Genomic DNA, 14,663 nt, shown 5'->3' on the forward strand with positions numbered 1-14,663 from the left:
CTGGCTCAGGGACAGGGCTTGCTCCTCTGCTGTGTCCCCCGGACTGGCACGGGGTCTGGCCCGCCCTAGGTGCCCAACCAAAGCTCCATAAATGAAGGCAATGTCCTGTGGCCCAGCTGGGGACCGTTAAAACTGTCAATTAGCTCTAAACACCAGCTCATCAGGAACATTTGAGCAAAGCTGGGGAAGTGAAAATTTTGGAAAAACCAACAACGCGGAATGTTTCGCTGTCTCCCCCACCGGGGCATTAATCACAAAAACTCAGGCCTTGCTTGCACGATTTATTCTTGCTTTGCCCCCAGCCCACGGGGCGAGGGGAGCGTTTTCTTTACACACATTGGCTGCGGGGCCTCCCCAGTGGCCACCCCCGAAACACCGCCGGTGTTTGCTGCCTCCGAAGGTGGGGGGGGGCCCTTGGACCCCTAGTCCTTCTCTTCGCCGTGGGTGATGATGTAGCACAGGCTCCTGTAGTCCAGGTTGCCACACACGTCTGGAGGGAAAGCCGCGAACATCTGCTTGACCTGGGGGAGGAGCAGGGAGTCGGCCCGGATGAAGGTCGGGAGCAGGGGGTCACCCGAGGCCGCGGGGCACAACATTGTTCCCCTCTCTGCGGTTGGAGGCAGGGATGGAGGGCCCAGAGGCCGGGGTCCCACGGCCGCCCCCACCCATCCTTGTTCTCATCCAAGGGGGTCAACACCTCAGCATCTGAGGAAGAGCGATCTCCAGAGGAGAGGCTGCTGAGATGGGCCCGGGCCGGCCCGCACCTTCCAGAAAGATCAGCAGCCCCGGGCGGAGCCCTGAAAAGCCCGCACTTACCTCCTCCTCACTGAACCGGTCCGCCTGGGTCATGAGTTTCTCTTTGATGCTGCTCAAAGAAGAGGAAGGGTCACGTTCAGGGGAAGGGCCACCCTGGGTGTGCACGCGCAGATTCCGGGGGTCGTGAGGGCAGGCAGGCTGTGGGGAGGAGCCCTGCCCCAGGAGGCACCAACCAGATGTCTGTGTCGCCTGGGGTGGACCCCTCGCCTCTCGGCCTCAGTTTCCTCCTTGGTAACACAGACTTTCCTCCACACATCAGGCGGGGACCAAAAGAAGTGAACTTGGGGCCCTGACATGACCTTAGGGCCCACTCTGATGTCCCATCATGCAGTAATAATCAACCTCCAGGTCACGGAGGGGAGCCCCTCCTTCTCCGTTCTAGACGGACCACTAGTTCAGCTGGTGCCTCTGGCTGACGTCTACAACCGGGCTTTCGAGAGTACAAGCTGCTCGCGCTCAGCCAGGGGTCGGGCTGAGCCCGTGTCCTGCCCGGGTCTCGTTTGCTCCTCCTGGCCCTGGAAGTGAGAGCCAGCGGTCCCCCATCACCGAGGGAAACCGAGGCTCCGGAAGGGTAAGGATTTGTGGTGGCGAGTGGGGCCCGTGTCCCTGGGTGGTCCTGGGGAGCAGCTGTCCGCGGGGCCCGGAGGAGCAGCAGGAGGTGGGGCAGGACAGGACTAGATGGGCCCTCAGGGGACACGGCGGGCGGGGGAGGGACCCCAGGCCCGAGCGCCAAGCATCCCGTGGCGCCAGCATGGCAAGCCCGCTAAAGGCCGACGCACATTTTCCATTATTTACGTTACTGTGGGACAGTCACAGTTTCCAGCTCTCCGAGCTGGGGACTGTTCACAGACTCCGTCGCTGGCAGAGCCTCTGCTGTGGCCTGCCTGGCGGGCAGCCATGTCCTCCGGGTCCGATACCCCGGGGGGTGGGGCCTTCGGTTCCCAAACTGGGTCCGTAAGGTGTTCCTGGCCCCGCACTGGTGGATCCCGACCACCGCGGGGGTCGCCCTCAGTGCCCCCCGGGGGCTCCCAAGATGGGTGTGGGAACCGTGGACCCCTGGAGGAGGGGTGAAGGAGAGGGTCCCAGCCTGCAGGAACCCCGAACGTCCCCTTGTCTACCCCTGGCGAGCATGTGACTCACAACTTTGGGGGCTGGGGGTCGGTGAGAAGGTGTGAGAGTAGACAGACCCTCCCTGTTTCACCACTGCCCAGCCCCCCACCCCCACCCCTGTTATGTGATGATTCTAGCAGGCAGCCAAGTCAAGGCCTCAAGCATCACAGTAATCCTTCAGAAAGCCCGTGCCTGGGGAGGAAACTTGCCTGTGTCCGGGTTACCCACAGGCCCGGAGAGACCTTGGAGGCTCTGAAGGGACCGCCCAGGGACAGTTCCGTGTCCTAATCCCTGGGCTTGCCACCCTTGCCCCCAGCCCTTAGCTCTCTGCTCAGTGCTCTCGCTGGGCTGAGGATAGCAGGCGTCCGAGCCCCCACCTCTACAATGCCAGCCCGGTGGCCCGCCAGACAGCTGCCCTCAGCCGCTCACGCTGCGCATCCCCAGCTGAGCTGGTCCCTTCCCGTGTCCCCTCCCCCATACCTCTCCCCAGAACCCTGGATCCTATTGGCACTGGCCTCTGGTGTTTCAACGACCCATCGGCTCCCCTCTGTCCCCACCCTCGCGACGACCGTAACCCCGTCCTTCCTCCACCAGGCTGGGGGTCATCTCGCCCCATCTGACCCCACCTCAGGCTCTCCCATGCCCCCAGGGTGGACCCGGAGTCCAGCCACCCCCTGGCCAAACTCGCAATGCCAAGCCCTGGCCTTTCACCGCCGTGTTCCTGCATCTAGAATGTTCCCTTCCCCAGCCTAGGCAACCCATAGTTGCCCTTCAAGGCCCCCCTCTACCGCCACTCCCTCTCGCCACTGGGAAACCCACCCCTGGTGACTCCATACTCCCTGTACAGTTCCACACAGAAGTGGGGACACTGAGGCCCAGAGAGGGGAAGGGGCACATCGAGTGACGGCTCAGCTGGGCAGGGCGGCGCCCTCCTGGCTCCCGGTCGCACGGTGCCTGAGCATCGGGTCGGGAGGACACTGAGCCGCCATCCAGCCTGACTTCACTCCAGCTCGCTTTATCACCTGAGCCTCTGGGGACAGAAAACCCAGAACGGAGGACAGAGGGGACTTACAAATCAGCCTTGACGAAACCTTTCCCTTCGGTGTCAAACACCTTGAAGGCGTGGAGAATGGTCTCCTCTGGGTCCGTACCTGGAAGCAGGACACGCAGGCAGGGAGAGAGCTAGGGTGACGAGGCCAGGCCAGGCCAGGGCTGGGCGGGGGCTGGGGGTGGAGGGGCTTCCTCCCCTCCAGAGCGGGGGCCAGACCCAGTGGAAGCAAGAGAAGGGAGACTCCTGAGAAACAAGGAGTGGGAGCAACAGGAAGGGCTGTGAGCGGCCTGTCCCGCGGTGCATGGACACCCCAACTGAGCACTTGGTTCATACCTCCCCCTCCTGACGACTGGCCTGATTTTGGAGACGGAGGAACTGAAGCTCAGAGGTCGTGATTAGTGAGGTGGGGGCGGGGCACAGCCAGAGCAGCCCCCGCTTGACCACCCCCGCAGCGCGGGTTTGGCATCAGAAGTGTGTCGACTTCCACAACAGGGTCGAACGCCCAGCCCCCGGTTGTGCAGATGGGGAGACTGAGGCCCAGAGAGACTCAGGGTCTCGCCCAAGGCCTCACGGCTTCTGGATGACGGCAGGTGACCTGGTGACCCTTGCCTGAGCGCCTTGCCCTCTGCCACACTGCCACCCTGCTCACCGCAGCCCAGGGACGTCCCCTTCTTTCTTCGAGGCCCAGCTACGTCACCAGTGAAACGGAGGCAAGGACGGTGGTTGCTGCCTGCCTCCCAGGATCAGTTGACAGAGACGGGTCGTCAACGGTACAGATCTTGTCAAACACGGATTGATCACGGTCACAGACACCTCTGAGTGCTCCGTGCCATTTTATCTCATGGAACCCCCAGGACACCCCGTGGGGTAGGTATTGATGTCCTCAGTTTGTCAAAGAGGAAACTGAGGCAGAGGGGGGCTCTGTGCTTGCCTGAGGCCCCCACTAATGAGGGGAGGGAGGGTTAGAAGCCAGGTCTTTGGACTCCAGAGCCCTCGCTTATTGTGCTGCTCTGGGCTCCTGCCCGGCGGACTGGAGCCTTGCTAGGACAGGAGTCTTGCTGTCCGGGTCATTCGGTGCCTCTGAGCCTGGCCGAGCGACCGAGTGCTGGCCTGGGGGCTCATGGAGGGCGCGGCAGTGGGCTTCCTCTGGGGAGGGCAGCGGGGAGCCCGTGTGCCCAGCCCAGAGGCTCAGCCCAGGGTCCAGCCGGGGCAGAGCCCCAGGCCCTCACAGCCTGGCCGTGAAAGCAGAGAAGGGGTGCCCGAGGGATTATGGGGGGGGGCTGGTGGGAGCTCTCGGCCTCCCAGGGTTTTTGAAGAGCCCCGGCAGTAGGGGCAGGTGGCTCCCGCCCACTTTCCTGAGGACCAGCTACCCGGGGCTCAGGCCCAGTGGCCGGACAGTGACCACAGCCTGATCCTCCCGTCTCTCCTCCCAGAGACTCTCTGTCCCGCGGACTGCGAACCTCACCAGATGGGGTGCAGCGGCCGTTGGGACCAAGTGTCCGCGCCCCAATTAGAGGATGAGGCGGTGCCTGTCCTAGCCCCCGGCTCCTGTCCCCACCACTGGCCAAGCGTGCAGGCTCAGCCAAGTTCACATGACAGGCTCAGATGGAACCCCTGTCCTGCCACGCCCGCAAAAAATGAGAAAAAGCTGCAGTCTCTTGGCCCCGCCTGGCCCTGGGTCATAACTGTTAGCTCAGCCGTGCACGACATGAACTTCAGGCCTCCCTGCAGAATCACTGGCCGGGGTCACGCGTGTCTTTCCCAAGAGCGGACCCTGGGCCCAGCCCCTGGGGCCCAGTTCCAGCAATAACCCCTAACGGCTTCCCTTTCCGGAGGAGGGCCAGGCCCAGGCTCCATGTCTGGCCCTCGGTCTCCTCGTCCCTACCCGTGGGAGGGTGGGGCTGTTAGGTCACAGGTCAATTGTTGGCCTTCTAGCTCCAGGATCAAGCAGGACAGTGAGGACAGCGTGTGTAGAGGTTATTGTACCTTCTGGCGGGACACAGCCCATGAGGGTATTATGATTTCTTGCCAGACGCAATCTGTGATGCTGCTGGGGGTCCACCCCTGCAGTGGGGTTGATGGTGGCCCCCAGAACATACGCCCATGTCCTCGTCTCCGGAACCTGGAAATGTCGCCTTACTTGGAAAAAGGGCCTTTGCAGATGTAAGGAAATGTTGAGATGGGAAATCACCCTGGGCTAATCACCCTGGGCTGGTGGGCCCTATATCCAGTGACAAGTGTCCTGCTGAGCTCAAGGCAGGGGGAGACGGACAGACAGAAGAGGAAGGAGCAGTGTGGCCACAGAGGTAGGATCTCCCCTAAAGCCTCTTGCCAGATGTTGGGCTTCCAAACTCCACAACTGAGAGAACACGTTGCTGCTTTTGCGAGCCACCAGCTTGTGGTTATTAACTAGAGTGGCCTCAGGAAACGAACACAACCCCATTTTGCAGACAAAAAAACCGAGGCGCAAAGCAGACGAGCCTTGCCCGGGGTCACCCTGGGGGTCAGTGGGAGGGCATCAGGCAGCCTGAGGGTGGGGGGTGACAAGGCTCACCTCCCAGAGCAGCCACAGCCTAGAATCTTCCAGCCCAGGAAGATGTTACTGAGGGGTGGAAGGTAGCTCGCCGCGGCCCAGAGAGAAAGGGACAGAGTTGCCCTGACCCCAGGGTGTGGTGGTAAGAGCTGGGAGCCGTGGTTAGGTTCTCTCCCCCGCCACTTTGATGCTGGGACACCCGGGGCAGGGGTGGTGACACCCCTCAGCCCCTTGATCCTTTCCCTGCAAGCTGTGTGAGTGACCTGTCCAGCCCCGGGGTCAGCCACAGGAACTTCCAGAACGCCCTCCGGTGCCCCTGCTCCCATCGGCAGTGGGTAATGAGGCAGAGCAGGCAGGATGAGCGAGCCCGGGGGTAGGGAAGCAGGGCTGGGGCCCGTCCTGATGGTGGGCGGAGGGTTTTCTCACAAAACTGTCCCGTTGGCGCCCCCCACCCCCAGCCCTGCAGGCGGGTGTTATTACAGTTACCACTACTCTGTGGTGTAGAGGCCCCTGGGGCGGGGTGTGTGCACCCAGGGGGCTGGCACCTGGGGGCTACACCTTGCTCCCGGCTGTCCGCACACAGGGCCAGGCTGCCCAGCCGCTCCCCGGGGCCACCCGGGGCCTCACTCACCCTTCAGCTTCTCCCCGAACATGGTCAGGAAGACGGTGAAGTTGATGGGCCCGGGGGCCTCCTTCACCATGGCCTCCAGCTCCTCGTTCTTCACGTTGATGCGGCCTGGAGGAGGGGAGGAGTGGGGACACCCAGGAGCATAATGAGGGACAGAGGGGTCCCTGCCTGCAGGCAGTTCCAGGAGAGCAGAGCTCAGGACCAGGGAGCGTCCTACAGGGTCTCCCAGCTCAGCTGTCCTCAGGCCCTGCCTACCTGCCCGGGGACCTCAGGAAGGGCGACACATTCAGCCACAGTCAGCTCTCCCAGCCTCCCCCACTCCCGCCACCACCTCAGCCTCCTTAGAAAGGAGAACCAGTTGGCGATTATCCCCATTTTGCAGATGAAGGAACTGAGGCCCAAAGAAGATGGAGCCCAGGTGCATAGGGGCCGGAAGACCTGGGCCTCGGGGCTCATGGGCCCCGGGATGAGGTCAACTGGAGGTGGGGGACTCGGGTTCCCCATGGTCCCAGCGGACGGTCACATCTCCAGGAGCTCCAAGTTCGTTCAGACGGGACTTGGTTATGCCCTCTCCCCCCGGCCTGACCCCCACCCCATTCATGCCTGAAGGCCTCTCCCTGGGCCCTTAGATGTGCAAAACCCTCCCCTGGTAACCAAAGCCGGGCAGCCTTGAGCCCTGCGGACGTGTCCAGCCTCTTGCCCCAGCATCCCCCACTGCTCTCTTGACCCCTGACCCCACCCGGGCCTTCCAGACCAGGCCTTTGGAAGGGCCATTCCCGCACCTGAAGGAGCACCCCCCCCGCCACCCGCCAACCTTCCAGGCACTGGCTGCCCCTCCCCTGCCCCCCAACGGCACCCAAGCCCCTGTTGTCCCCAGCCGCCCACTCCTCCCGGAAGGGCTGGGCTCGGTTCCGCCCCAAGCCCGGAACCTCCACAGCTGCTGGTCACGCACCCAAGGCAGCAAAGGTGTCTCTCAGGTCCTCCTTGTCGATGAAGCCATCCCGGTTCTGGTCCATGATGGTGAAGGCCTGGTGAGACGTGGGTACTGAACGGCCAGCGACCCACCCACCTGAGCCCGGGCTTCCCAGAGCCGCCCCCCACCCACAGGGGCCATGCTGCCTGGATAACAGCCGTACAGACCCCTCCGGCCAGCCGCTGTCCCGGCTCAGATGGCACCAGCCAGAGAGCGTCGGCTAACCCACTCTGCTCCCGTTGCGTGCTGGGCGCCACGCCCGTCCCTCCCCCTCATGCTCACAGCAACCCCATTTTACAGACAGGGAAACTGAGGCTCAGAGAGCAGAAGGACTCTCCCGAGGTCACACAGCAAGCAAAGGAGGGGCGGGGGCTGCCCAAGGAAGACAAGTCACACCTCTAGACGGGGAGGGGCACCGGGGTGGCCCCTAAGAAGGGTGACATCATCATCCCCAGGGACTGAGGGCGACCCAGGCCTCGCCGGCCCCATGGGTGCTTTCCATGCGTTGCATTAACCCTCCCGGTGGCCCCAGAGGGCACTGACCAACCTCTTTAAACTCCTGGATCTGGGACTGATCAAACATGGAGAAGACATTGGAGCTGGCTCCACCCTCTGCTCTCTTGCGGGCCCTTCTCGGTGCCTGTGAGATGCCAGCGGGGGGCATTGCAGAAACCCTTCCTCTGGAGGTCAGACAAGCACCCGGCCCGCCCTTTCGTCCCACCTCCCAGAGTGTCACAGTCCCAAACGCCACCCCCGGCTGCGGGGTGTAGCAGACAGACAGGGCTCCTGAGGAAGCCTTGCGGATCCGCTGAGGCCAGAGGCCTGGGGGCCCCCTCCCCACCCCACGGGCCAGTCAGTGGCTTCCTGAGCTGGGGGGAGGAGACCCAGGCAGGACAGCAGAGAGGATACTGTCCGGCCACGGCTCCCTGTGTCCATCCCATCTGCGGGCTCCCCTGCACCCACCCAGGGCCCGGCTCAGAGTGCGGATCCGTCGGGAAACGGCTGCCCAGAGCTCAGGACCCATCTCTGCAGCAGGTAGAGCAGGAGGCCACCCACGTGGAGGGTCTCCGGCCAGCCTTCCTGCCTCTACTTGCTTCTTTCAGGATATCAGGGGCCTGAGAGCCCACAGTTACGCATTCCCTGAAAGCTCTGGGTCCCCAAGATTCCCCCAGGGGGCCTTTCCCTCAGCAGCCATCACCAGGGCTCAGGCTTGGCCGGGAGGGGGAAGGCGGGGTCCCCACGGACAGCGGCTTCCCGCCCCCAGCCCCCCACCCCCAGCCCCCGCCTCCATCTCAGCGGGCACCGCCCTCTGTGCCAAGCCCCCTGCCTACCCCACCCCAGAGCGTGGGATCCCCCTGCACCCCAGCCCCTGTGTGGTCTCCCCGAGCTCACTCCTTCCCCCCACCCCCACCCCGCCCCCACCCCCACTCCCCCTCGGGCTCCCAGGCTGACTTATAATTAGCTTTTACTGGGTGCTTTGTCTCCACTAATCCTTTGAAAGGGGGCTGGCAGGGTAGCCAGGACGTTATGATGCTGTAAAACCTCTGTAATATTTATAAATCCCTTCAGACATCATAAAGAAAGGAACCTCCCTGAGGAGCTCATCTCACATAATTACATATACATTTCCCTCTGATTAATAAAAAACAATCACTTCCGTCTGTGGGATATTCTGCCCTTTCTCTTCTCAGACCTGCCCTCGACCTTGGCTTCCCCCATCCCTGCCTCAGCCAGCCTTTCATGTCCCTCTTGTGGAACGTCGCCCCACTGTGTGCCGGGCCCTCTTCCAGAACCCCCAAGAGGAGACGGGACCCTGAGCCCCAGAGCCCTGACCTGCCTTCTGATCTCCTAGCTGGGACCCCGGCCAGCCCAGCTGTCTTGGAAATTGCCTTTTGCAATGTACCCCTAGAAAATAAAAAATCTTCTGAACGGAACACCTCGGGGCAGAAGGGGGTCACCGGACCTGAGTTCTAATTCTGGCTCTGCTGCTCACAGCCCCGTGATATTGAGAAAATCAGTGGCCTTCTCTGAGTCTCAGTGTCCCCATTTATGAAACCAAGGTAATGCCTCCTTCCGAGCATCAGGACATTTATTAGGCAACTGCTGACCTCCAGCCAGGCCTTGTGCCCAGTCCCAGGGACCCAGAGCTGAATCAGGCCCTGTCTTGTCCCCAAGGAGCCCCCAGTCCAGCCGGGAGACAGGTGATCAGTGGAGAGCGATAGAGGGAGAGGCAGACACTGAGGACACAGAGAAGCCCCTGGGCCACTGGGCCGCTCAGGGCAGACCTCCCGGAGGGGGTGGCTTCCGAGCTGAGGCTTGACAGCCGGGTCCGAGTTCTCAGGCCAAGAGGAAGATCGAAGGTGTGAGACACAGAGACGTGAAAGAGCGGTGCTGTTGAGACCCTGTAGGGACACCCAAGGGGCTGGAGACAGGGACAGGGGGAGGGCAGCAGGACAGGCCCCATGCCAGTGTGCATGGGACCCAGGCTATCCTGGAATATCAACCCCGACCCCCCAGGAACCATGTCCTCTGTCAATGGGAGCAGAGCCCTGCTTCTGCCATGAAACCTCTAAGCCTAGCCCCCTCCTTCCTCTGCCCTCCTCTTCCTCGTTCCTATCCCCCACCCCCGCAGCTTCAACTCAGCAGCCCCCGCCAAGTCCGGGAAGCAGAGACCCAGATCAGGACCTACGTGGATAGACTGGCCACCCGTTAAGGACCGTCCAGGGTGGGCCAGGTGCAGGGACAACATCAAGGGTGAAGAAAAGGTCAGGACTAGGGACATGAGGTCAAGGTCAAGGATGTCAGTGGGAGAAGCAAGGTCAAGGTCAGGGTGAGTTTAGGCATGAGGTGAAGGTCAGAGTCACAAATGAAATCAAGGTCACAGGATGAGGTCAGAGTTGAGGAATGAGGTCAGGGTCAGGAGGCAGGGCAGCCCCAGCCTACCATGGTCTGGAGTGCTCCCTCTCGACGCAGCAGCACTGGGGGTTCTCAGGGAAGGCTCTTTAAATAGTGCTCCAGATCCGGACAACAGTCTGGAAGGTGACAAAGGACAGGATGAAGGCCTCCCTGCCAGGCACCTGTCTGGGGCCACTCGGAGTGGGTGGGCCAAACCACAGGATCTCCGCCTATACTGGGCCAACCGGATCTCTGCACCCAAGGGACAAAGGCCCGGGAAGGGGCACTCGGCCGAGGACACGCAGCATGTTGAGGCCAGGAACTAGCTGGGAGGACTTGGCCTCGGGCCATCTGAGGTCAGGAGAACTTCCAAGGCAGGGCCACCCCGCACCAGCTGGGGAAACTCAGGGCTGCAACATGGCCCAGCCCCTTGAGCTACGTGCCTCTCAGTGGGTCACCAACCCCCGGCGAAAAGTGGCAGGCAAGCACGTGTCACCCCCGTCAGCCTGGGGAGAGGGTTTCTGCCTCAGCCTGACCCACAAGGCCCCTCAACCAAGACGACTACTGCCTCGTGGTCATCCCATTACCCGCTCCAGCCCTCCGTCCGTCGACAATGTCCAGGGAGCTGAAAACGCAAAGAGACGGACAAAAGAAAAGTGGAGAGAGGGGGAGACGGGGGAGAACCGGAAAATCAGATCCCCATTCCTCTCTGGCCAGACGTACCCCCGGATGTGGCCCACCTCTACCAGGCCCGACCCCGCCCAAGGATTCTCCAGGAGATGGGCCAAGCCAAGTCCGCACCTGCCCCTGGCAGGCCCCCATGTGTCCAGGGCAGCCCAGCAGCCCCAGTCTGCCCGGCCAAGTTGGCTCCCATGTGGGACCCACCACGTCTGATCGGCTGCCAGGGCCGGCATTGCTGGGCTCAGGCAGTGAGCCCACCCGTCTCCAGGCACTGCACAGCTTAACTGTCCCCGGAGCTGGTCTCCAGGCCTCCGGGCCCCAGTACGGCTGATCCCTGCCTTGGGGGAGGGGATGTGATGAGTAGCTAACATTTATAAAACCCAGAAGGGCATGTCATGTTCTAAAACGTGTCCTCCCAGTGAATCCTCGCCCCATTTTCCAGGTGAGGAAACTGAGGCTCACACGGGGTAAAGTCACTCATCCAAGGCCGATAAGTGGTGGTGCCAGGATGAGTCTCTCTTTCTAGTCGTTCCAGAAGGGTGCTTCGGGAAGGTTCTGCCCATCCCGATGCTCACCTCCCTGACCTCCCTGAGACCTCTGATGAAATCCTCCACCCTGATCTGGGGCCAGGACTGCCATGCTGTCGCCTGGCAGGGACCAACCACACGCCCCGCAGGTGTTCAGCAGGCTGGGGTGAAGAACCCTGGGGTTCAGGTCCCCGTCCTGCCGAGACTGCTGCGGGAGATGGGCTGGGTAAGTGTGGCAAGGGGCCTGCCCCTTTCTGGGTCCATGTGGAGGGGCCGGTGGCCACCGTCTGCACCTGCTACAGGGAGCCCCCTTTCCTTGCCGGGTCCATGAGCCTGGCCCTGGGGCTTCCTGGCCCTGGGCTTGCTGAGCAGGGAGATACTTGCCATCTGGGGCTTTATACCACCTGCTTCCTGCTGGCCGGAGGCCTCCTCATGCAAGGGCTCGATGCCCCTAAGCTCCTGCCTCTGGGGATCACCACCCAGGACCGCAGAGGGGCTCCGGAGGGCTCAGGACGGTCCTGAGTGAGCGGAGAGCCACCCACCCAGCCTGCCGGGAGGAAGGAAGTGTGAGACAGAATCGCAGTGAGATGTGGATAAGTCACAACAGAGGTTACAAGTGCTTAGCAAACTAGTTCTGATGTTTTCCTTCCCTGGCCTCCTTCTCCATGTTACGAAAGCAGGGAGAGCTGATCAGAAATCCGGTGGAGACCGAAAACTCGCGGGAGAGGTGGTTGGGGAAGGTTTGTCCCTGGGGCGAGCAGGGGAGTGGCGAGGGGGCGGGCATGCAGTGTGCCCTGAGCAGGGGGTGCTGTGAGCTCCACCCTGTCTTTGGGCGATCCCCTCAGCAACACCTAGACTCTCAGTTTCCCCTGGGGAGAAGTGGTGCCAGCGGTCTGGCCCCCTAGAAGCTGCCACTGGGCCGCCGGGTGCCATGAAAAGGAGGTGGCCTCTGGAATCAAGGGCGGGGTTTGGAAGGCAGATCCCCCTCGCTGACAAAACTCACGGCCTCGTCAGCCAGGTGAGGCTGGGGCGCGTCTATTGTCGTTGCTGGGTCACACTGTTTGGCCCAGCTGACCCTGGGATGATGGCCAGTTCTGGGGGGGTCGGAGAGACCGCTGAGGGGTCTGTGCTGCCAGCCAGGGGCCTCCTGGGAGTGAGCAGCCACAGAACTGGAATCCCGGGTCGCCCCGGGGAAGTCAGAGGAGTACTTAGCCCCCTGCGAAGAGCACCCCGCTTTCCAGAGCGCAACTCACGGTCCCGGGAGCCACCACACCTGAAAGGGAGCTTGAAAGGCATCAGCTGCCTTGGACTTGGCCTTCCCCCTGCAGGGTGACAGCTGTCACTCACGCCACAAAGTGGGCCAGGTGACCTCGCCTTGTCACTTCTCACCCCTAACTCTGCCCTCTAACGCTTCATGGCTAGCGGGCTGTCCTCGGCCTCCCGGGCCCCCATCCCGGCCCGCCGCCACCGGGCCTTCACCACTTTGCAAAGTCTCCTTCCTCCCCGCTTTTGACTGTGGACCATGTTCCCTCCCCAGCCGCACCTCCATCCCCCCACTTTCCATCACCTCTCACCTCCTCCCAGAAGACTTCCCGGGTTTCCCTCCCTCTCCCACTAGAGTCACTGCTTCCCTCTGCCCTCCACTCTTCAGATCAGCGATTACCCACCTTTCCCTTGGCCTTGGGGCCTTGCCATCATTGCTCCTTGGCCTCCGGCCACCTGGCCCCTAAGAGCACAGTGGGGGCTCAGAAACATGCTCCCAGGGGTTGTTCATGCATAATCTTCCATGTGGGGCGTCACTGGCCCTCTCAGTCGAGCCCATCGAGCCCTGCTCGATGCCGAGTGTCCCTTGCAGACTCAGGTGGCCCTTGCTTGCACACCATCTGTGATGGGGAACTCACCGCTTCCCCAAGCAAAGGCAACTCAAATTGGCAAACACTCACTGACGAGCGACCGTGGCCCTACACTGGTGTTCTGCGGGGGCTAACAAAGTATCCTTTGCAATCCCTGGGTTTGAATTATTTTAGCAAGAGTCAGACGATGTGTGCCAAGTTTATTCATTCACTCATCAAATATTTATGGAGTACTTATTGAATGCTGAGCATGGCAGACACAGAGGTGAAAAAAAAATAAAATAAAACAAAACTAGTGTGGCTCCAGGAGTGAAGGGGCCCAGACAGTGCCTTTCCCCAGAGGAGGCACTGTGGGCTGGGGTCCATCACACTGGGCCTTGAAGGATGAGGACACAATGGGCGTTCTCATCGCTCTGGGAGAAGAGCAGGTGGATGTGTAGAACATTCCAGGGCCCCCACAGGGGTGGCCAGATATGAAGGCGTATAATGTGAGGGGCCAGGGTCAGGCAGGGGAGGGGAGCAGAGGGGGGCCAGGGCTGCTCAGAGGTGGTGGCCGAACCATCCAGAGGTGACCCAAATGGGACCGGGCAGAGAGTTCCCTGACCTGGCTTGGAGGCTCCCTCTTCTGGTTTAGGGTGACTCCTGGCCCGCTGGGCAGAGAATCCCGCCCCGTTCTCCCCTCTTCGCCCATCCAACCCGCAGCTATTTTTACAGCAGGATGCCGTAGCCACAGGCCCCTTGAACAGGATGCATCGTTCGTGCTTCTGCAGAGTGAGTGCGTCTGCCGGCCGCTCCACCACAGCTATAAAACAGGCAGGAGGCATTCCGGGAGACATTCTTCTTAGCTTTAAAGGTTTCCTTGTCTTCTCTAAGTGGCTCCAAATTAGAGGAAGGCTCCAGACAGGGGCGGGCCTGGGGTGGAGGGGACACTGGGGCGTTTGGGAAAAGACAGGCCTCCCCCTAATTGTCTTCAAAATCTCGGTCGTCCCATCTGGTAATTAGGGAGTTGACAGTGCAAAAAAGGCGATTTCCTTTGGGGTAAGAGGGAGAAAACAGCTCGTCGGCTCTAAGTCCGGGTCCTGCCTGAAATATCAACTCCAGGGGGTTGGGCTGGCCCCGGTCCCTCGGGAGGAGGGATGGGGGAGCCCGGGGAGCCATGCTGCCTTGGACGGGCCAGAAAGGGCACGCGGTGGGGCCCCCGGAAGTGAGTCCGGGCGCACTTTGAGCTCCAGGCTACCGTGCCAGCAGCACGTGGTGGAGGCCCCTGGCTCAATGCCAGCTTTATTCTGGATTCCGAGTGGGGAGGATCGTCCTCAAGGAGCGAGGACTTTCCCGGTATCGGGGCCCCGCCTCCTAGAGCTAAATGTGGAGAGTCTCGGAGGTGCCCCTCTGCCCCATCTCTGATTTCGTTACTGAGGAGGTGAAAAGGAGGTGGGGGATGGTGAGAAGCGAGGAGCGGAATCCAGGCCTCCCGACCTACGGCCCGCGTGCGGGAGACCCTTCCCTCGTGCTCACATCTCCTTTCCCAGACCCAGGTGGCTTCAGATGTGGACGGGGCTGGCCTGGGGACCAGGCCACCGCCGAGACAATTCAGGG

General features: G+C 61.8%; 1 protein-coding gene across 2 annotated transcripts; it reads right to left on the reverse strand.

Annotated features, from left to right (window-relative positions):
* Nucleotides 1-280: 280 nt before the first annotated feature.
* Nucleotides 281-14,138, reverse strand: MYL10 (myosin light chain 10). 2 transcript variants are annotated; one of them, XM_060649266.2, is made up of 8 exons: nucleotides 13,780-14,138; nucleotides 10,055-10,143; nucleotides 7,659-7,751; nucleotides 7,091-7,166; nucleotides 6,142-6,246; nucleotides 2,999-3,077; nucleotides 817-865; nucleotides 281-521 (listed from the first exon to the last, which is right to left on the reverse strand). In XM_060649266.2, the coding sequence occupies exons 2-8, from the start codon at nucleotides 10,055-10,057 to the stop codon at nucleotides 423-425; spliced, it is 504 nt and encodes a 167-aa protein (XP_060505249.1). In that variant the 5' UTR covers nucleotides 10,058-10,143; nucleotides 13,780-14,138; the 3' UTR covers nucleotides 281-422. The 2 variants fall into 2 exon arrangements, with proteins under 2 accessions (XP_060505249.1, XP_060505248.1); XM_060649265.2 differs by lacking the exons at nucleotides 10,055-10,143; nucleotides 13,780-14,138 and adding an exon at nucleotides 9,801-9,910.
* Between the last annotated feature and the right edge of the window lie 525 nt (nucleotides 14,139-14,663).

Source organism: Panthera onca, chromosome E3 (genome assembly GCF_046562875.1).
Source record: "Panthera onca isolate mPanOnc1 chromosome E3, mPanOnc1 haplotype 2, whole genome shotgun sequence".
NCBI lineage: Eukaryota > Metazoa > Chordata > Mammalia > Carnivora > Felidae > Panthera > Panthera onca.